Source organism: Strix aluco, chromosome Z (genome assembly GCF_031877795.1).
Source record: "Strix aluco isolate bStrAlu1 chromosome Z, bStrAlu1.hap1, whole genome shotgun sequence".
NCBI classification, from domain to species: domain Eukaryota; kingdom Metazoa; phylum Chordata; class Aves; order Strigiformes; family Strigidae; genus Strix; species Strix aluco.
In genome coordinates this window covers 37,691,442-37,715,351 of record NC_133971.1, presented here as the reverse complement: position 1 = coordinate 37,715,351, position 23,910 = coordinate 37,691,442, and the positions used below count along the sequence as shown (strand labels likewise).

The window sequence follows — 23,910 nt, the reverse complement described above, 5'->3', positions numbered from 1 at the left end:
AAAATAGGGAAAAGAACATTTATTTCCCTAGATACAGTTTAACTACTTATTTTGTTTTACTGCTCTCCAAAACTTTCAAAGATCAACTTTCATATCAACCATAGAAGTACCATAATTCTAAAGACTCTGAAAGATTTTGTTACAAGCACTTTATTTTCTGTAATGATTAAGTGGAGGCTTATTTCATGCCCTTTTTCCAAAACCAACCAAAGGCAACTGCATGGTTTCACTGGCATAAGCCTAACAGGCCAAGGAGCTGAAACATTTAAGAGACAGAATGAAGTAGCAAGTCTTAGCAAGGTGTACATGTCATTTTCCCAGAATTCCATCATTGTTCAGACATGCTATTCATCTACAACTGGTTACATACGACAGGTATAAAGAAGGTATAGTAGTCTACAAGGCAGTTAAAGGCAGAAGTCAGCTTCTGTTCTACTGATTTTCAGAAGTACTTCAGCAGTTGACACTGAAAAAAGCATTTAGATGTTCAATTCGAGTTAGTTATCTCTCACAGCAACTTTAGTTAACTATGACATATTCATACATGCCATTGCTAGCTGATACTAACTCATAATTAGCATAAACAAATGAAGTAGTAAGGGGGGGAAGGAAGCATATTGCTTCTGAAAAGGGAAGAAAAGCCAGCAGCTTACCTCATGAATGAGAGCCACCAACATTTGCTGGAAATTGCGTCCTCTGCTGGCCAGAAATCGATTAATAGGCTTGCCATCTTTGCCCAGATGGACAGGGAGGTCGTAACACAACAACATGCCAGCTTAAAGAGAGAGGGAAGGGGAAAAGAAAGATCAATACCCATGCTCATGCTAATAGTTCAGAAGTCTTGCATAAGTCAGTGGAGAACCCAAAGCAAAGTAGACTTAACTTAATAAAGCCAACAATTTAAAAGCATATGTAAGCATATGCAAGTGGCATAAGACATCGTTTCTTAAACTGATTCACTTTCAGATTCATAGAAATCTTTGGGTCAAAGCACGTATACTTGTCTAACTTCAGGAAAGTGATAGCTTACCTGCAAGGCCTGGTGTCATGCCTGGTTGTTTGTTCCTCTCATACATTTTCAGCAGGAAGCTTGGAACACCTGCCATGGTCTTTCCCTGGTCTGAGCGCACGGTCCCTCCTCTCAAGGCAGAATGATACACACCACGGGGCATGTTGGTCACCTCCTGTTTCACAAGTGATGTTGCAAACTCTTCAAATGCTGGATGAAGTGCAAGAAAATGAGGAGAGAGAACAGGGAATGTCAAACAAACTCTGGAAAACCCAAAATGACACCCACATTTCAGGGGAGATACGCTTAGATAAACTAGTAATGACACATTCAGATGAAAGCTTAAGGTCAAAGAATTGCGAACTCTTAGCAAGTCTCTCTGACACCATACTTGCTGCCACTGCAACTTCAAGAGGCTCTGAGTAAGTCACATCAGATACTAAGGCTGCAAAGAAAAAAAGCCTTAACTATTCCATGAGCTGTTGATTGCGTTCTTTGATTGTTACATCAACAACACTAGCACATGCTGACAGAAGGACAATGAGAAATAAAACTGAAGTTGACCAACACAGTGGAAAATACTGCCTCTATAATCAGGTTATTCTTAAAGAGATTTAAATGAAGCACAATGCAAAGAGGGTAGATGGATAGAGAGCACATATATGCAAACAGTGGATACAGACAGGGAAGTATTACCTTGATTTCTGTTACCATAGCAATACAAATTGTTTATTAAGTTCTGTGCTCTCAAGCTATGCATTTTATAGTCTAACCAGGTTTAACATTATGTAGAACTAATATAAAGATATTGCTCATTTGTGAAGTCAATCTGAAGCAGCCTTTACAGACACACATTAGAAAAAAGGGTTGTGTTTCTGTATCTACATATAAATGACTGCATGGTGTTTGTTACCACGTCACAACTGATAGCCAACATTGTACCAGCACCTTGCAAACCCAATATGTTTACAAGTCTGTTAGTGTTTTCGTTATACAACTGAGTTTTAAGGCTATTTATAACAGCTGTTTCACACTAGGCTTGAAACTTTGGCATACAAGTTCCCAAATCACATGCAGTCCCACTTTGACTAGGAACTAGAGGACAAAGGAGACAAAAGGGCTCTCACTCCTTTCTGGGTACAAGAAATACCTATGGCAGCTTGGAATAAAACAGTTTTATACTGGAACTTCCTCACATTTCCTATTTGCAGCAAGTTCCCATGATTTTCAGCAATGTTCCTTCCCAGTTCAATTTTATAGTGGAATAGCAGTCTAAATTTGACAGGTTTTTGTACCATGGCAGGAAGGGCACTTACATCTGGGGATTTTTTTTCTCCACCTGTAATGCCAATGTGCTTCATACAAAAACCTCAGAATGCAGGTAGCAATTTTCACTACAGTGATTCACACAGAAATTATGAATCTCTGTCCCTAATCCTCAACATTATATACTATTTCCAACAAAACTGAATTCATTGACATGAAAACACTATCCACTTACCTGCTCTAGACTTTAATAAGAGCTTTTTTTGTTTAGTGTGGCTACAGCAATAAGAGAAAAATTCTCTAAAAGAGGACAGCTCTTTCTCTGCTGGTAACCAGCCACACTGACAGAGACGCCCCAGCACATGTAATATCAGTGCTGTCATATTACTGCACTTGCTAGTTATGCCAAAGGACTTAACACTCACGAGACATCCAAAAGCAACTCTTCAGTCCAGAGATACAACCCAAGGATCTAGGCTGCCAGATATAACTTAAACTACAGAATCTGGATAAATTTAATGAAACACCTAGATGTGCAGCAAATACTAGAATATCCTATCTTAATGCTTGGAATCAGTCTGATGGAAAAAAGAGGTAACTAGCATCACAGGAACAAAATTCTTAGCAGCCTTCCTGCAGAGATATACTTCTCAATGATAATACTAAAAAATAAATGCTGTTGTCTGAAGTTTGTAGTTTGTTATATGGGATTATTTTTAATTCTCTGACTACCAGGTTTCACACATCCAGAATGAAAAACTATTAAAATAAAAAATAAGGCTGTCATACCCGTTCTGATACCCTGTGGACTCCAATGGTTTGACACAATTTGGAAACTGAAATGACAAATCAGTTTTAAAGACATTTCAGAGAAAATACTACAGAAAACTTCACTTTCCTATGCTTCACATAAGCAGACAGCTATGGTAAATCAGAATTGCAGCATATTCCAACCAACTGCCATAGAAAGTCTACTTTTACTCTGTTTCCTAACTTCTCCTCAGCTCTGTTGCAGAAATGGGCCCTACAGATTTGATGGCAAGCTTTGACATTTTCCTCCCCCAGAGATAGAGAAGACACTTGGAAAAAAACCCCACAATTCAATTGTAATGCCAGCACCAAGCTCTCCTTCTGGTTGGAACCTTTTAACTGCAGCTGCCATAGCATTAAGTGTTCAAGTCTTCATCAAGAAGCATGCAGAGGCTGAGAAAACCTAAAGATTTGCCTCCTCCTGCAAGGATTAAACAGAAGGGAGGGAAGGAAAAGAAGCAGCAATTCAGAGTTTAAGGAATCAGCCAGGAAAAGCAAGAAGGGAGATCGCAAGCAGCAAGCTAAACTTCCTTTAGAAGTTTCAGTAGACTTGGTGTGCACCAACAAGGACTCTGGGGGCAACTCTGAGAAACAGAGACTGTTCTTAAAAAGCATCTTGGTCCTTCTCCTTCTAAGCAGTAAGGAAGTAGAGAATTAATCTCAATAATGTGTAACAGTAGGATTCCAGCAGATGAGCTGACAGGTTCAGCTGCAACAGAACAGAGATGCTGTGGCTCTTAGCCTATCTTGGACATGCCTCTTGAATACAGCTTCACAACAACCACCCCTGCTGGTCACTAAAGCTTTCGCTCAACTGCTCTGTATTCTGTGTTAACTAACAGTGTTAGAAGATGAAGGTGCCTCTGAGGGAGAATCTATCCAGTGAATGTTTGGGTTGGAAAAGCTATTTGCATATACATTTTTATACCAGTCTGTGGTAGCTGCATTTTTTCATTCAGTCTGTTCTCTCTAAACTCCACTTTGGGTCCCCATCTTCCTGGTAGGTTGCCTAGATCAGCATCCATTACACAGCTTGAGTTTTCTACCCAGGTGCTTCACTCTCTTTTGTTGAAGTAGGTTATGTCAGTCTTCCCCACAAAGCTTCCAGAACTTACTAGTTAGTGCATAAAGACTCCCTAGGTGAGGCTGCACATACTCCAGGCTCCAATGCATGGAGTATTTAATGAATGGATCTTTCTAGGAGCCCCCATGGGGGGAAATACTACAAAATACTACTACTATCTCATGGTAGTAGTTTATGGATGTTTACAGGTTGCAATCACATATAAAGATCCCAGGCATTCTACAAAAAACAGTGAAATAACAATGTGTGTGTCCAGGCACTAAGGTCACAATCTTGTAACTGGAAGTGGAAGACAGTGTTAATGAAAGTAATCAAGTCAACATTAAAAATCCCAAATACTGAAGGTGATTGTACTGCATAGGTGTCAAAAGAAATGCATCAACCAGAGACCACCTGTTGAAGCATAAATCAGTATCATTATGCATCACTAAAATTAAACACTGATTAAGTAGATTTTGTATACAGCATTACAGAATCACAGAATTGTCTAGGTTGGAAAAGACCTTGAAGATCATCTAGTCCAACCAATAACCTAACACTGACAGTTCCCAACTACACCATATCCCTCAGCGCTATGTCAACCTGACTCTTAAACACCTCCAGGGATGGGGACTCCACCACAGCCCTGGGCAGCCCATTCCAACGCCCAACAACCCGTTCTGTAAAGAAATGCTTCCTGATATCCAATCTAAACCTTCCCTGGCACAACTTGAGGCCATTCCCTCTTGTCCTATCGCTTGTTACTTGGTTAAAGAGACTCATCCCCAGTTCTCTGCAACCTCCTTTCAGGTAGCTGTAGAGGGCGATGAGGTCTCCCCTCAGCCTCCTCTTCTCCAGACTAAACAACCCCAGTTCCCTCAGCCACTCCTCATAAGACCTGCCCACTGTTTTAATACCTGTGCATTGTTTTAATACTATTAATAGTCTGTTTATAAAACACTACAGTTTTGGGTGTGGGGTTTTTTCCTTCAGTCCATGCTGGGCTAAAATACAGAGCTGCCTTTACAAACACCTGCTCAGTCTGCCTATTGAAGTTGCACTGTGATGAAACAATGGGCACCTGAAGTAAATAATAAGCAACTGGCTTTTCATATAGGACAGATAAGGATTTTTACTTCATGTTCTAAGCTTTTTTACCACTATCAGGACCTTTGACTCACTGTCTTCCTAAAAATGGGTTGGGGGTTTTGTTCTCCTCTGAATTTTTACATTACATTTTTACCTGTAATCTGGTAAGATATTTTCCCGGGGTGGGGGGTGGGGGGGGAAGGCTGCCCTTTAACATGACACTGCATTATAAGAAGGCCACATGTCTGTACCACTGTGACTACAAATCTGCAAAGTAACACCAAATACTGAATATATTATACCTCCTAAAACAGAAACTGGTGTTAGAGACAACAGCTTGATATACGAAGAACCTGGAACAAAAAGATCCGCTGCTGTCTCCTCCTCTTCTTCATCTTCACTCATGTCTGCCTCCTCCTGTGAGTCAACTTCTGGTTGTGCCTGGAAGATTAAAAAAAGGAAATATCAGCACAAAAATTCTAAATCCTCATTATCTTTCATGATTCCAAGTGTCAACCAAGTGTCAAAAATATCAATTAAATATTAAAAGTTTCCCCTTTCATGAATTTTGTTCCATTTCATTAATTTGAAGCTGAAAGAATAAACGCTTTTCTTCTACCTGAATGAAAGCCAAAACTGGTTGATAAAAATCACATGGGTATGTAAATCTATATCTGTAACAGTAAAATTAATTTTGACACTTGTAGACAACGAATATGACTAAAACTTAATTTTCAGTCTGATTCTTCTTCAATTAGAATAAAACAATATTTTATATTGGCACTTTAATATACACAGAGCATTTCTGCTAGACATTATTTTTCCGTACTAGTTTTCAGGATTTGAAAGACTGCACACTTCTTACAATGCTTTCAGTGAAAACATATTTACTCATTTTCTAACAAATATAAAGTAACAGTGCCAATAATACAGACCTATGTATTACTGTGAAAGATTTAGTATTGCAGCAGTGTTTAGAGATTCACCTCATTCTATCTTGTGCTCTTCTACGTGAAACATGCTTTTCATTCTTAAGGTTTATGCTGAACTCTTCTCATTTATTTATATAAAACAAGTATGGTTTTTTTATTTTGAAGTTGCTTATCCTGACCTTTTCATAATAACCAGTTACAAAATGCAAATCAAGCCAATCTTGTAATAATGCAGTAAATAAAACTTACAGAAGTATTTACTATGCCATAAAGTACCGATGGACTACTGATTACTGCCTAGTCTCTCTTACAAGGTTATTGTAAAAACAGTCATGTAGATGACCTTGTATGTTCACCTCCTTGCACTCTTTCATTTTGTAAGGTTATGGACTCAACTGATCAGACTGAAGTTTCAGAGTTTACCAACCCTCTACATGATTAAAAGCTTTCCAATAAGTACCTTGATTCCTTTCTACCTGCCTTTACCTAAACAAAAAAGCAAAATTGTTATGCTGTAAAAATTCAGAACAGAAACAATGGTAAAGTTTTCAGCTTATATCCAAAAACAGCACCTACTTTTCAAACTGGCTTACCCATTTCAGGAACAAAAGCACTAAGCATGAGTGTGACTGCAGTGGATGAAGCAGTAATCACAAGAACTGCTTAGTGTCAAGACTCAACTGCAATATTAACAGAAGGGCATAAAATGTAAATCAGATGATCAAAAATAACCTGCTGATGTAACTAATGAAAGAAGAAGAACCACATTCTGACTGCTTAGACCTCACTCAGCCTCTGTTTGTGCTTTTCCCCTCTCAAGTCTTAGTTATGCTAGTCATACATAATATCATTCCATTTCACCAGCAGGAGCTCATATTCCTTCTATGAGGCTCTGATGGTTGTCTAGTAGAGATGGCACAAACTTTGTTTCCCTTCCAAAAGGATACAACCCATGTCAGATGGAAGTGTCAGATGTCTTTACTATTAAACATACAGCATTGCTACCTGTTCAGGAAGATGAAGAATTGTATGTTCTTCAGAGTCAAATGACGAGAGTGATTTATAGGCTGAAATGGCTACAACAGCATCCTAGAAAATTAACGGGAAGAAAAAGAAAAAAATCACAAGCACACATACGGTATAGCTACCTACTGGAAATGCCACAGAAAAAGCTATCCACTAACCACTGAACACTGGAAAACACTTTAAAATCATGATATTTTCCTGAGGTGCACTCTCAATTTCTTAATTTATATATACAATTCAAACTAGCAAGATCAGTTATCTGGGCTTGGCAGCAAACACTCTGATTGCTACACACCATTACTGCTGTGAAGGCAGTTTATCGTAGAACTATCCGAGCTATATTTAAACTAAAATACTTTGGTTCCACCAACCCCATGATGATGATGGTCCAACATTCCCACCACATTACAATACCCCATCAAAGAACTGAGTTAGTTATCATAGCTGCAGCTTTGCCACAAATGCTTCACCATGTCAAGGTGGAGTCAAACTAGTTTGTGTTACAATTCTTCTTGGGAGGGGCAGATGTTAGGACCATCCGTTACTCCTTTTCATGTGCATTACATCGCTTCAAAAATGGTGTTAAACAGTCAAAGACAAGAAGAAAACACTATTGGAAAATGAGATTGCTGATACCGATAACCTTGTGTTGACTGAAAGGTATCAAACTTAATATCCAGTTGCTGACATCAGGAATTAACATTTTCAGTGGTATCACCTACCTTGTTTTGTGTGTTCTTCCAAAGGAAGCTGATAACTTGAGCTCTGAATTTCTGTAAAAGCAAACAAAACAGGCATTCAGATTTTCTTTAACCAAATAAGCAGTTGAAATAGAGGCAGTTACCAGAAACAAACTGCTGCCACATCTACAAGCTAGGAGAGTGGAACGGGCACAGGTTTGAACTGTGGATGCATTCACATGTCCCCACATTCTGGGAGAGGGAAACCTCTGATCAACCTTGCACTAGAATTTCTCATCTATCTCCCAGCATTCACTAATGCAAGCTAAAATTGTGAAACTGTGTGGCAATGCGCCTTATGATTAACCTGAATTAGGCAGTGAGTCCAATTTAGAGATATTAAAAACAAGCAGGCACATTTAAATCTCATATATGAAGATACACTAAAAGAAGAGACTCATCTTAGCCTATGAGTACATACCTCATATTCATTTGTATTCACTGTTAGTGAGGGAACCAGGGCAAACAATTCATTCAGTGCTTTTAAAATGAGAGGTCTTGTATCACAACTCAGCTTTGGTGACAGAGCATTCCATGTAGAACGGATGCAAACGACCTGGAGGGAAAGTGGGAGACACCATTACTAACAGCAATCCCAACTTAACATTTCTTTCCAGCACTTGCCTTCTTTCTTCCTACTTGGAAACAGGAATTAATACAGGGTTCATAAAAGAAAAAAGCAAGTATGTTAAAAATTCACTTGTATTAACAGTCTCACAGTGTATTAATTGACATCATGTGAGAATACTGCACAACACTTCACCAGATAAAGCAGCTACCAGTAGGAATAAATAGGACGCTGTTAACAATACACATAAAGCTGTCAATGTATCTTCATATGAAACTTCTGCTCTACTTCACCTACTCAAATTAGCTTAAAAACAAGCTGTCCCTGTGAGTTCAACAGGAACAAAGCAGAGGAAACTGGAGGAAGCTATGTTCCCTGGGAGCCCTTCAAGACAAAATGCCCTTAATTTTTAAACACAACCAAATCCAACCAAATTTGCAGAACAAAAGAATGTAAAACTGCAGGAAACCAGAAATCACCAGGAAAATGTCAAACTAAAATAAACACTAGTACCATGGCTTCATTACCCCTATACTAAGCAGGTCAGTTCTTACAACTTACAGTGAGAGAAACCATTTCAACAAAACAAAGACATAAAAGAATTAATTGTCAGGAAACCACACATGATAGTAACATCATGCTTCCAACTGTTAACTTACAAAAACTGTGAAGCTGGTTTGAAAATCATAGAATTTATTTTTATTCTGTTAATAACAAATTTGGAGTCTTGCCATTTGCTTTCCAAGTCCTTAGAACACAGTAACTTCAGCCTTTTAAATCTGCCTTTGCAGTTATACTAGAAACCAGAATGTCACTGTTCACTAAACAGAAGATGAAATCACTTTCTGCAGTCCCAGCTATTAGATCCTCAAGAGAGAAGGCAAGGGGTGTGTGTGGAGGTGGTTGGGGCCGGGGGGCGGGAGGAAAAAAGCAACCACAACAAAATATTAACAGGTAAAAACAGGAGTATCTGGAGGCTTCCATGATCCCAAGAATCCAGTATAAACCAGAGAAATCATGCTTTTTCTGTTTTTTTTCAGCTCAGGGGGCCAGTATTTGGTTATAGAACAAACATACTCTGAAAAGTAACTTGTCATTGCAGATCATAAACACTCAGAGCACCCTGCAGGGTATGGTTCTAAGGTTGGTATTTTTTCACAGATTAGAAATCACTGGGAAAAAAACACTAACAAAAAAATTGAAATCCTCCAACAAAAGCTAACACTTTGCATAGAAAGAAATCTGACCTGCTCTTTAATACCTATAGAGGGTAGGGAAGGCTGAAGAATTAAGTTCAAAATTTAATATTATAGATATATATAGATATATATAGATATATAGATATATATAAACTAGATATATGTACCCCAGTGGTTAGGTGGCAAAAAGAGTATCCAGAAGAGAATTCTCATGCAGATCCAACACACACTGAGAAGCATTACAGCATGGTAAAAAGCATTCATTAACTAGTCAACAGATCTGAATATTTTTTTATTTATATATGCCAATAGCCAAAATCTATATGAGATTCTGTCAGCTGTAAAGGGGTGTGTGTGTGTGTGTTTGTGAAGGGGACAGGGTGGGGAGTTCTACAGCTTTTTTTCTTACAATTGAATGGTTTTATTAGCACCAAACCATAAACCCTCTCTCCACTCACATTCAGTGTTTGATAAGCAACTGCAAACCTCTTGGGCTTTTTTGCCCTAGCCAACTATGACTTCTGGGGCTCACAGACATTACACTGAATAACAAACAAGAACCAAGTGCACTATAAAACATATTTACAGCAACCTCTGTATTACAGTGCTGTTTCACAGAAAACATGAAAATACTGGCTCTATTTATCAAGTCAGTAGCTAGTTCACTCTCATGTCAAGCTGTCTGGAAGAATATTCTGGAGACATAGCTGTTTCCAGATCTCAATTCAAAAAAGGCACTCCACTTTTAGCCTAGTTTTAAATACACGAACAGTCCTACTAAATACAAGATCACTTCTTTTGCTAAAATTCATTATTATCCTTAAGCGCTTTACTAAACTATTCTTAATTCAAAGTCATGAGTGTCTGAAATTGTTAAGCAATTTGTCCTCAAGGCACTTGAGATACTGTGCCTGGAAACTCAGTGCCACACATAATTAGTACAAAATTTTACAGTACAGAGAGAAAAGAGTAACCTTCTGGGTCATATGAAAGGACATGCAAGCATGCACCGGACTCTTATTTTGTTGAAGCTTTGGAAGAAAGTGAAGGCTTTGTTGTCTCCTAGCTGAAAAAAGGAATACTCCTAGGAGAGTTGTACAGATTGTTACAAAAGCATTTTGATTTCTTCAGACAGAAGGTCCTCCTGAAGTAAAGGGATTACTCCTGTGCAGCAGTAGAGGGCTGAAACATGAGCTTTTTTTTTTTTTCCTCTTTTTCCTAGTGTTGCAATTCAGCACAGCATGAATACAATAAGTACAGAAGGATTTTTTTGAAAGCTGCAAGCAATAACATCCAAATGAAAAAACTGGCACTGTTCCACTTGACCCAGAAGTTCCTGATGCTCAGCTTTGTTTCCAAGAAAACATGGTTCAAGCTTCAGATGACAACAAAACCTGCTCTATTCAGAGCACTCACACAAAAAAAAAAAGAAGTCTCCTCTCAAATGTGAATATTTCCACTTAGGGATGCTAAGGAAGTCCTTTCTGTCTATTGCTTGTGTTCACCACAGCATTTTATGAAGAACAGCAGCATACAGAAAGATTTCAAGCTGAGCTGTGGCTTACTCTATAGGTTGTTCTTCAAGTCTGAAAGGGATTTGAATAATTTTATACAAATTGGAAATTCTTTGGACTGTTCCTCACACCAATCCAGAAGGTTTTAGAAATCTATGATGACTTACACAGTCAAGGCAAATGACCTTTCTCACCTTCCAACCTGATGAAAAGCGTTCAAGAAATAAGCATCACTCTAGTCCTTTTGGAAATGGAATGGAATTCAATTAAACACCTGTTTTCAACTTCAAATCCATTCACAGCTAATACCCCTATTTCCTCACCTCGTTTCTCCTTCAGGAGGAAGGAAACAATTTACACTGCAAAATGAGCTCAAACTTACCAGTTTAACTCATCTACCCTTTTGATAGTCAACAAGCACCTTCACATTCCTCCATTTACTCTCAGATTAGAGTTTTGTCTTTAAAATTCAGTTATTTCACTATTTGCTTGTTGATTCCTCTTTCCCATAATATTGTCCCGTAAGTGGGGTCATTTACCCAGTGTGCAATATGCCAATATACACACAGAGCAGAGGTATTTATTTATTCCATGTCTGTGCAGAGTGGGGTGCTAGGTGGTAATTCCACAAAGCTAGCACATCACACAAAAGAACTTCCATGTAGTTACACACTTCAAACTACATGAATACATGTTTACTGTAGTGACCATTGGTTAGTTTCTTATCACTTTGTCCTTCATTGGTTAACAACATGCCTCATCTCAATTTGAAGTTACAGTGTTTTTTAATAATTCTGTGCAAACTCGAATTGGAGGAGGACGTTGCCTTGGTCTTAAACTGGAGTCACTGGTCACAGTCTTCCCCCCGCCCCACCGCCTTTATCTTTTCCCCAGTTATTGCTGATTTTCTTCTCAGACGATCATCCATCTTATGGCGTCTCTTGGGGTAGGATGTTCCCCTCCTATCAGTCTTTTTAACATTACCCAGACATGCATTGTTTATACAAAGTTGGAGTAACTCACTCCCTTATCTCCAGGTTCCTTCTTTTGATCACAGCACTCTTAAATCAGTGATTTACCCTGTCATTGTTCTATTCACAAGTTTAGAATTTAGCAGAACAGAAAATTTCCTAGAGACATCAGTAAGACCTAGAGTAACAAGCAACTACTAGACTGATGATGCACAAGATCTGTTCATCATGCAGGTCATCTTTTTTGTATGCTTATGTGTTTGTATTCAGCTCCTAAAGCTCAGACTGAACCCTAAAATCTCCGGTGAAAAGGTCAGCTTTTGTTGTGCAGGTAGGGCACAGTGATTTCAAAAGCCGATTTTACCAGCTGCTGCAGTGATTCTTTGCTGAGCAATACAGGGATACTGCTCCATATCCACTCCTTCTGGCATAAGGCTTATCAAGTTTTATTGTTTGGTTTTTGTTTGTTTTGTTTTGTTTTTTTCTTTTAAACCATTCATTGATGCTCTTTATTAGGTATATCAACATAATGTCAACATTTACCTCTAGAACTAATGCACATTTGAGATGAAAAAGGAGCCATCCGTGTATCAATAAGCCTGTGTTTCAGATTGTCCACATGCTCAGGAAGACATCACTGTATCAGGTCACATTCAGAACATTTAGGGTTAGGTGTTCAGAATGTTTCTAAGGGATAGAAATGATAATGCTGCCATCAGTGATGTCTTCTGTATTCATCCTACCTTCTATAAAGCTGAAAGACTACCAGGTTGTAACTGCTATCTAGCTATTCACCACAGCTTGATCAACTCTGTATAGTGAAGAAAATAACAACTACACATTTACACTATTACTCTAACTACAGCACAGCAATGACATATAATTGGTTCTACTTAGCTTCTCCTGTCACTGAAATTGGGAACAAACCTCTTAACATCAATGTAGCATTAAGAAGCAGGCATTCTCTTTATTGCAGTGCTGGATGCACAGGGGATCACTCCACCTAGCATGTATACCAAAAGACAAAGGCACACTCATTATATACATTAAAAAAATTAATATTTGTATAATTCCCAAGAAGTACCCACTTATTTCCACAGAATCTAATGCATATCTTAAATACTTGTCTATTTCCATGAAACCTAATGTATACATTGTGAGACTGCCTCTACGCACACAGACTTGCTCATCTTGTCAGTATAAAGTGTACTGAATTGGGGAAGGGTCGCTCTTAGGCACACAGGCCTGCTTACCTTGTCGGTACGGAGCTTATACAAATGGGCCCGTTATTGGTACATTAACTAAATTGTTTACATTTTTGGTATCATTCCTGGATACAAATAAGCCTCACCTGGCTTATTTTCACTTTTAAAGACCTGCTCAGTGAACAGTTACATTTCTAGGCACTGAAAAACATCTGTAAGATGCTCTGCCAGTGGTACAGTCCTAGCTGAAGAATTATACAAAAAATCACAAAAAGCAGCACTCAAGTTCCACAGGAAGCTTGACTAGACAGTATTATTGGTACCAAAACTTTCTCATTTCTCCTTGTGAGATTTTTCCAGTTGCCCATGCTCTCTCTCTGTAAGGAGCCATGTATTCTAGTGAAAACTTAAGTAATTTCCCTGCAGCATTTGGCCAAACCTCACATTGCTCCCTGTGGAGAATTTCACTTTTCAGATTTTGCCACTAAATTAATTCTTTCTGGAATTCATCTGTTGCTACCATTTGCCTTTCAGATTTCAGGCTCCACCGCAACAAAAATTGTGCAAAAGAAGAAAGGCCACAAAACAAAAAAACCCCAACCCAAAAAAACCCCGCCCTCCCAACCAACAACAACAAAACAAAGAAAAATACCAAACCCATGACAATGTAGACTTGGAACCAAAGTCTAAATTAAAAAGTTAAAATAGGTATGGCAGATCAAGGTATGAGGTATGAGTATATATACTCAGTCTTTTAAAGGTGAAAAGATACCAGAACTTCAAAGCAAAATTCTTCCTTAAACAATCTGAACAAATGCCGTGAAAATTTCTTGCAGGTCTATGAAAGCAAAGCAAAACAACAGAAGACTCAAAGAGAAATACAAATCCATCTCTGTAATGAAATAAAATGGAAGGGATGTTTATGAACATATCCCACAAAGACATTTAGATAGTTTTAGAGTTATTCTGCACTGAAAAAACCCGCATGCTTGGTACCACTGAATTCAAGTAATTGCTGAATTAAGCAGTCACTTCAGTGAGTGCAAAACACATTGTGAAGTGCAGTTTAGAACATGAAGATGCCTTCTGAGTTGAATCCATTTCAGGAATAGCAAGCCCATGAGTACACTTCTATGGTAATGACCACTGATGGCTAAAAACACCTAATCTGGTAATATTCCAAAAGAAAGTGATCATAGAATCATTCAGGTTGGAAAAGACCCTTGCGATCATCAAGTCCAACCATCAGCCCTACTCTACAAAGTTCTCCCCTACACCATATCCCCCAACATCTCATCTAAACGACCCTTAAACACATCCAGGGATGGTGACTCCACCACCTCCCTGGGCAGCCTATTCCACTGTCTGACCACTCTTTCTGTGAAAAATTTTTCACAGTGGTGTTCAATTAGATAATCACAATTTTGAGACACTGAGCAAGCTTCTTTTGGCATTTCTGACAAAATTAAAACTCTCCTACTATGTGATGCTTCTGATCTTTTAAGAGCACCTTCAATGTGATGGAAATCCTGAAACGTATCGATGACACCCAGGATGTTTCTGCTTTTGCAAGGAACACTTGCAACAGAGTTCCCAGTCTAAAGCAGGTGGTCCTATGTAATGGCACTCCAATAGCTGCCAGCTGAAACATGAAAACTTAATTCAATAATTCAACATCCAAGTGTCAGATTTAAAAAGTCCCAACCAAATTCTGGTTCTTTGAAATTAAGGTGGGAATGTTTGAAAAATTACGTTGCTGCATCCAGAAATCATAAAATACTAGCATTTTGGAAACTGTAACTCCTTAAGAATGCAAAGGGGAAAGTTTTCTAAATATCAAAAGGTAACTTTAAAATAGTGCAGCTTTCTGTGTTTCATTTCTCATTGGATGCCTCTTAAACAAACACACATCCTCCAAATGATTACGTTCTCTTCTGTTGCAATATAAGGCATGTTTACTTTGCATGCTTCCCAAACAAAAATAACACACTGTCCTTGCATACTCATGCAATAGCATAGGAGCTTGCAGGAAGTAACTTTTTTCTCATTTTAAACATTGCTGATACTAACAGTAGAAGAAAAAAAAATTATTTTTTTTTTGTTACAAAAGGACAACAGAATCAATATGAGTTCATTCAGGTTGTTAAACTTCACTTCAATTTTAAATTAGGACAGAAAGAAATTAATTAAAAGTAGTCAAGGACAGGTTTGGAAGGAGAGATTTGTTAAGAAGGATATGTGGGTGTATTTTTTGTCTTAGCTAAAGAAATAGTGCAGTCTGGAATACGCCACAACTTAGTAAATTTTGCTGCATTCTGAGAAAAAGGAGAATTTACAGTATGTCTCTTCTGTCCAAACACTGCTGAGAACTAAAGACTTGTTTTTGAAGTGGATCTCATACGACTTCAGACTGGGTAATAACCCAGATACACTTGGTGAATTGATCTGAAGAAGGAACATGATTTAACCTGGCTAAACATCATCTAGTACACAATAAATGCAGCAGCTAGACGATATTAAAACCATCACTGAGCGCAGCTGTGCATTCTGGCTATCATTCATTAATGGACTTCAACCTCAGTTGCTGTAACACTAAATTTAATTGAAAAAATATTTTTTAACTCTTACAAGGTTAAGACTGTAGAATTCTTTTGGCTTCTTTCAGAAGGAATTTTCTACTCATAACGTAATGGTAGTCCTACTGAAAACCTCCTAGCTGTTCTGTGAACCAATGGAGAAGGGGAATGGGAACAGCAGAAAAGACAGTAGAGTGGTATTTTACACACAGACTTTTTAAACATAAAGAAAAATGTTACATCTTGACATGATTCCCTTCTGGAGGAATAGGTGGCTGTGATACACATCTTGTAGTGAACTTTCTCTGCTAGTCATGAATCCCCAAGGAAAAGCCCTGTGATTCCAGAGTCACTGCTCAGCTGGACAAAGCTGTCCTCTGAAAATGCAATATACTCTAGAAAACTAGCAAGATAAGAGAACTTTATGACACTGATATGCCTATTACTATCTGCAGAAAAAGAATCAATGACAATCAGAAAATGCACGTTCACAGATATAGACACACTAGTGTCATACTTTCATAAAAGTTCTTTCTAAGCTCATTTTCATCTTTATGTTTTGGGTTTTTTTTTTTCATTCTGGGTTTGTTCAAATTGACATATGGTTGTCATCTTGAGATATTAACAGCCACATAACTTACAAGCTCTCAGAGCTTCTGGCACAGGAAATTTTGTTTTACATTTGTGTTTTCTTTTATTTTTAAAATTCATTTTAAAATAGCAAGCTTACTGCTGGACAAAGCACTGACTGGAAACGTCTATTTGCTAGAGGGGAAAAACCAAAAGCAAAGTTTTACTCATGTCAAGGAGAAAAAAAGCACTCTTGCTTCAGGTGACCTACTGCCTGAAGAGGGTGGGAAATAATGGGGAAAAAACAGGGAACAACAACATTTAAATCAAATTTCACTTCTGATCGGGGCTGGGGCGGGGGGGGGGGGCAAGTCAGAAAAGCATGTAATTTTAAACAGTGTTTTCTCTGAGACAAACATCCATTCATACCAAAACTCAGCATAGTTGGTGCACCAAGTCCATCACATAATCCTTGATTCAGAGAATAACTTAGGTTGGAAGGGACCTCTGGAGGTCACCTTGCCCAACCTACCCCACAAAGGAGGGCCAACTGGATTAGGCTACACAGGGACTATTTCACTTGCTTTGTAAAGGAGAAATGGTGACTTAATAACAGTTGTAAAATAGTAGATGCAAAAATTGTAACATTTCTTACTCTTTATGGTTGTTTGGGTTCACCCTTAGATATATGTAGGTATCAATAACCTCTTCCAATTAAAGTAAATTACAAGATTCCTCTCCTTTGGGGTGGATCATGAACCACAACACTTGCATAACAGCAACTCTCAAGCCTTTAGGTTGTGGTTGGCATAGCTGATTGTTCCCTGTGATCACAGTGCTGCAGCCATCATCTTACAGCCTATGTGTTTTCTATCCTAAATCAATAGATCAAATGAGAAAAGGGTTTTTCTTCTTGATATTTTGAAATCAAGCCATATTAATCCTGCTCAAAACTTCTGGCACTCTGAAAAAATGACTTAAGCAGAACTGGGGTCTTCAAATAACCTAGAAAACACAGCTGGGAATCAGTCTCATTTAACACCTTTCTAAACAACTCCATCACATCTTAGCAGCCTTAACATCTGTTCCTAAGGTATGCACAACAGAAAAAAGGGTATCCCAGTACAACTGCAATTCTTATTAAAATAATCTAGTAGGTTCAGCAGAAATACAAACAAGATTCCTCAGTCTGTCACTGTACCAAAATCATCCTTTTGAATTATTTGTCTTCCTTTCTAGCTTTTTGGTAAAACCTTAAAACTGAATCCGTATATCCAGACAGTAAACAAGTCAACATATGGTATTCATTATCTGTTGTAGAGCAGCTCCACATCTTTCATGATGATTGCCCAAAATTCAGAATATCCTCAAACTACAATTAGGATAAAACCTATCAGAAACTTTCTAGAACATGTAATTGCAGCAAAACCCAACAGACACATCCTCTACTGCAGTGTTACACTTAACAGCCAGCTACAAAAACACCTGCAATTTGAAAAAAAAGAAAGGGCATACCACTGCTTCGCATAAGTGATTGTCCTGGTTTGAGTGAGTGGCAGGGTTTTTTGACAGCAGCAGAAGGGGCTACAGCAGTGGCCCCTGTGAGAAGCTTCCTGAAGCTCCACCAGCTTAAATCAGACCCGCCTCTGGCCAAGGCTGAGCCAATTAGTGATGGTGACCACGCCTCTGTGATAACCTATTTAAGAAGGAGAAACTAAGAGGAAGAGTTGAAGTTGTCAGGAGCTGTGAGGAGGACAACTATGCAAACACCGAGGTCAGAGGAAGGAAGGAGAAGGAAGTGGGGGAGATGCCAGAGCAGAGACTCCCCTGTATCCCGTGGTGAGATGGCAGGGCCGCCCCCTTGCCACCCATGGAGGGTCTACACTGGAGCAGATGCTGATTTGTGGCATGTGGGGGGCCTCACGCCGGGACAGGTGACTGCACCTGAAGAAGGCCGGGACCCTGTGGGAAGAAGCCCCTGCTGTTGTAGTTCAGCACTGGGAAGATTGCAACATGCGGGGGTGACCCACACGCCCGTGGGAGTGACCCATGTTGGAGCTGGTTTGTGGAGGACTGTCTCCTGTGAGAGGAGGACTGCACTGGAACAGGGGAGGAATGCCAGAAGTTCCACCCCAATCCCCGAGGTGGAAGAAGTGGCAGGACTGACCACATCTCCCATTCCCTGCCTTCTGCACCTCTGAGGGAAAGGAGGTAGAGATATCAGGAGCAAAGCTGAGCCTGGGAAGAAGGGAGGGATGGGGAAAGGGGTTTTCAAGATGTGGTAATGTTTCCCACAGTCCTACTCCATCTGTTAAGTGCTGTTGTTATTAGTGTCTGTATTAAGTTTATGTTCGTATTTTCTTCTCCTAATGAGTCTGCCTTTGGCCTGTGCCTTAATGGAGAAGGTCATCCCTCTCTGTCCTTATCTCAAGTTCCTGGGCCTTTTGCTTTTCACCTTCCCAGCACTGGTGGGGAAGGGAGGACTGAGCAGCTGCGTGGTGCTCAGTTGCCCTCTGAGCTCAAACCATCACAAGGCTACACAATGTGACTGACCAATATACCCCTACAATGGAAGAAGGCTCAGATGGGCAAAGGTGATGTGCCCATGAAGCTCAGAGAATAATGTGGGGTGGGACTGACCACAGCTGTTGCAAAGAAACTGACTCAACACAGAGAGGACCTCTGTTTTAGATATTATACAGCTATAAACAGTTGAGTGGATCAACTGATGGTGTAAATGTTTCTCCCCAGTTTGTTAAAAGAGTGTCCCTGAGTCAGTCAAATCAGCATATGGGGGACTCTATGTGTGGCTCAGCCCAACAGAGTATAAAAACTAGACAGCCAACAGAAGAATTTTGAAGAGAGCAATGGGCTTGAGCTGGCTTCAAGCCATATATTCCTTACTGGCAACTGGGGACACTCAGCATTGTGACAGTGAGCATATTATAGAGACTGGTAATGGGAATCACAGTGGTATTATGATTGAACTGTATATTGCAATTACGATATTTTGCTAAGTGTAATTTACATTTGTATTGTGATTTCAGTATATTTTGTATCATACTGTTGAATCAGAAATTCTATGTAACAGTTATCTTCAAATAAGTCAATTTGATATTTACACATTACATCCTCCATGCGGAATATCTAAAATAACCTGTTCAGAGAGTATCAGACTCTTGACATACACTGTGATAACAAAAAATTACCCTGGCTGCCCTGTCATTTTTGTGGACAAACATGATCTAGGAATAAATTACAGTAAATAAAACCATCTTCTTTTCAAAACACATTTTGCCCAATACTCCAAAACCAGCTGACTTGACAACATGATAGTGCTGCAGAGGCAGAAGCGCTACTATTAATCCTGAGGATTAACAGCCAAATCACTCCTCAATGCCATTTCCACAGAAGAAAGTTTGGTCATGATTGTTCTGTCTACAGAGTATGTCCACATTCAAATGCAAAACGCTTACATTGGAATTTCAGCTACAAAAGGGGAATCCTTTTTGTGGACACAAGCAGTTTTCCAGTTTCTATTAACAGAGAAGCACTTTGAGCACAAGTTTCCTTAATTTATTTTGTGTCTGTAATGAATCCAACATGAAGTTGAAGACCAAATGGGAGAAGTAATATGCAAGTTAAAAGCCACTGTTAGTGTTTTAATTTACAAAGTTTAAGATAACATTTATTAAAATTATGTCATATTGTGTGCTCTGAAGAAAATAATATTTTCCTAAACTTAGAAAAAGTACTAACTTCTCCACCTAAAATACACTGATGAATTTAGTCTCACCGAAGCTATCGCTATACACCATTTCTTATAAAAAGTGCAATTGTACTAGCTATCTTACTAGCAAAACCAGAAGACAAGGTTAGAATTCTGTTCCAGCCTTGAGAAAAAACCCAAATGGTCAAAATACATGAAGTGGCAAAGCCTGGGAAAACAAAAATAAGGAGAAGAAAACAACATGGTAACATGAACTAGACTACACTAGTATGCTACATATCCTAATCAAATGACAGAAGATGAAGTTGCCACTTTCCAAGATGAAAAGAGGTTGAGTGCAGAGGCAGGTACAGAAGGAGGAACTATTTGTGACTAGATGACCTTTAAAAGGTCCCTTCCAACTCAAACTATTCTATGATTTTATGATATAACATAATATATTCATAAGAAGAAAAATTAGGTTTACATTGCCACAATATCTTCGACATTTCCAGCTTTCAAAAACCAGAAATCACACCAGGGATGACGATGCATTGAAATGGATTTTGGTAGCTGACTTGAAAGTGGAGCTGATAACATGACTTGCATTCAGGGAGGGCATTAATGACACAATTCAGATGGGGGAAAAAAAAAAAAAAAAGTAGCAGCAGCACTTCTAGGAGCAGTAGCAAGTAATTGGGGAAACAAGTAAAATGACAAACATTCTGACAGTGAGTGTTCATCAGACCAGTCAGACTGAACGCAGGCCAATAAGGTTCCTAAGTCAACTTATCTTATTCACTCATTCAATATGTGGAAAAACACTTACCCATACAGATTTCATCCTGGGAGCCTGGCAGCTCCCTTCAACAGTAAATCTGCACAGGTAAATCTGCACCTACACTATGGGCTTAAGAGTTCAAATAGAAATTATGATGTTAACTACATACAAGGTCAAGGATATAAAGTAAGGCAAAAAGAAAATTATGAGTAAATCAGATCCAAGAAAGTAAAACTGGCAGAAGCTTGTGCCCAGGAAGAAAGTAATGATCCTCCAGTAGTATCTCACCACACACGACAATTTTAAGAACAGTTTTTAAGTGTACACTGTTTCAATAATATGCAGCTTTGTAATTCCTACTAACTGTTAGACTCACAACTACATAATTTGTTCTCACACAACTTTTCAGTTCATTATATTACTCTGCTATGCTGGTTTATTTCCAATCGATAAAACAAATGTAGACTGAGGGAATAAACAGCAAAAAAACCACTTCCACAGAAAGCTTGGAAAGGGGTTGTAAACACTATGCTTAGCATTTTCATACTTGAATGTCTCTTGGCTTGCATACAGTACTTGGTAACATGAAATCAATTAGATGCTGGGATAAATGGCCTCATAGGAAGTACACGGCTTCTGTTGAAATCACTGGAAAAATAATCAAAATATTTGCCCAGAGATAGGAAATGTGGCCTGGCAAGAACTGTGTGTGTTTTACATTTTTGATGTGCAAGTCACTGTGCTCTATTCATTAAAGGCTTTTTGTTATACCCACCAAAAGAATATGAGAGGGTGGGGGAGAATGCTAGCCCTTCTTCTAAGCCCCACAAAAGCTAAGCTAATACTCTTAATGCTATTCATGTAGAACCTACTTTGGGTAAAGCCATTACATTTACACAACGCAATTACTGCAGGCAACAAAATGGAAAACTGCTCTTTCACAACATTCAACCAAAAAAATGAAAATCTATGTTACAGCACATTTTATTATAGTATTACTTTTACCTCAGCCTTTCTGAGACTCTCAGAGCTTTGAGAAAGCCTCATGGTGTATAGGGTTCCATCATCAACTATGTCAACCCTATACATACGAAAACATTATTCGTTATACTAGTGCAATTGACTGAAAATTAGGTGCTCACTAAAATCCTGTACCTAAGCAGCTGCACATGGAAAAGCTGAGATTAAATCCCTTTCCCATGGTTATCTATTGAGACAGCAGCAAAGAGAGAAAGCAGCAAAACAAAACCCTCTCACCAACCTCTATTTACGCCCTTTAAGGTTTCTGCACTACAAACTAGAGTCTAAATACTAAATAAGGGATAGGCTGCTTTATTTAAACCAAATGGTTACCCAGTTTACCAAACCACTACAGAATTCTCTATTAAAGTTTTGGTATACCTAGGTGGCAAATTTGATCGCCCAGAACATTACACTGGCATGAAGTTAGGAAAACAAATCAAGCTGAGGAGGGTCTGTAAGAATTAGGACAGGAAAAATTAGTACCTGTCCACAAAGTGATTCTTTCCTTCCCTCCTTCCATCCTAAGTACTGGGAGTGGTCTCAGCTTTCCACTTCTCACTTCCTATCAGGTACACTATGTGAATGAGACCCAGCTGGGCAGGCCAGTAAGAAGGTATCAAAAATAAGATTATTTACATACTTTTCAGCCAGGGTTATGTGCCAGACAGCCGTTCTTTTCAAATCTCAAGCAAAAATGCATGAAAGGATGTCTTTGAAACAAATTGCAATGCCAGCCTAATATTCCAAGCCATGCACACTGAAGGGTTGACCTGCTGTAGTAGAAGTTCATACTACAATTTCCAGGAACAATTAACTGATGTTGGAAGAGAGATATTAAATTTCTCAGAAGAAAAAAGAAGTTCTGCAACAATCCAATGTACTCTTAAAACAAAAAAGTGGACTAGGAAAAAAGTCCATAATCCACAAGCAAAACATGAGACACAGGGACAAGCCAATTTCATCTTACCTCAGCCTCACAAAGTGCCTGAAGACCCTGTAACACTATGGCAGCAGGTGAAGCTTGATCAGGTTTTGTGCATTCATTTAATACCTGGCAAATTGCAGCCAACATATCTGCTCCATGCTGGTATGGCCTAAAGGGAAAAAACCATGAAGATACAAGGCAATAATCATGCATACACACAAGTTCTATTCTATACACAAAAATTCATTAAGTACTGGTTCTGTTTAAGTGGCAAATAAAACAAACTAAAACTGGGAGGGGAAAAAGATCCAAGGATGTGATAGAGGTTGAGTGACATGGTGACATGGAGAATTAAATCAGCAGGCATCAAGTTCCAAATAGAAGATGACCAATTGGTTAAGCTATGGAAGTTTTTGTCCGAGGATGTTGTGTACACAAAAAGATTACATCATTCAAGAAATGACTGAGAAGGAAAATCCAGGTGTGCTATTAAAGACACTATTTGCTTCCTTGTTGTGGTTTCCTGTAACTACTCACTACTGTGTATTACTGGAGACTCTGGCAGCAAAAGACTTTTGGCCCTCTTACACACCAGACAGGAACATTTTTCCAAATTTTTTGCTGCTGCAGTGTCATATGTCTCTCCTTCAATGACTGCATGGGCTGCTTGTTTGCTTTCCAGTCTTTTAGTACCCATTCAGTTTTATTGGGTGGTGGTGAGGGAGGTGTCAACTGCTGATTCAGCAGTTCTTCATACTGTTTCTGCAAGAACTTGGGGTAAACAGAACCTGTCTAGGTGATTTATACGCACGGAACATTCAGGCTTCCTCTATTTTCTCTCACTTTCTTCTAAATAATTTCTAAATGAATGAAGAACGTGCATACACCTGCTCTCTAAGTACACCATTTACTTGGCAAAAAGAATACTACAGTG

The 23,910-nt window shown here is 38.8% G+C and overlaps 1 protein-coding gene across 8 annotated transcripts in view; it reads right to left on the bottom strand.

Moving 5' to 3' along the window:
* The window catches only part of FOCAD (focadhesin), a 134,650-nt gene that overhangs the window by 55,977 nt on the left and 54,763 nt on the right, over positions 1-23,910 (bottom strand). For all 8 annotated transcript variants that reach the window (XR_012621792.1, XR_012621791.1, XR_012621793.1 and 5 more), the window contains 7 exons: positions 23,019-23,145; positions 8,357-8,491; positions 7,918-7,968; positions 7,175-7,258; positions 5,540-5,678; positions 1,031-1,219; positions 654-775 (listed from right to left, as the gene is read on the bottom strand). Coding sequence is in view for 5 of the 8 variants with exons in the window: in XM_074813563.1 (XP_074669664.1) it covers positions 654-775; positions 1,031-1,219; positions 5,540-5,678; positions 7,175-7,258; positions 7,918-7,968; positions 8,357-8,491; positions 23,019-23,145 (847 nt within the window). In the remaining 3 variants the exon portion in view is untranslated. The remainder of the gene's footprint in view (positions 1-653; positions 776-1,030; positions 1,220-5,539; positions 5,679-7,174; positions 7,259-7,917; positions 7,969-8,356; positions 8,492-23,018; positions 23,146-23,910) is intronic.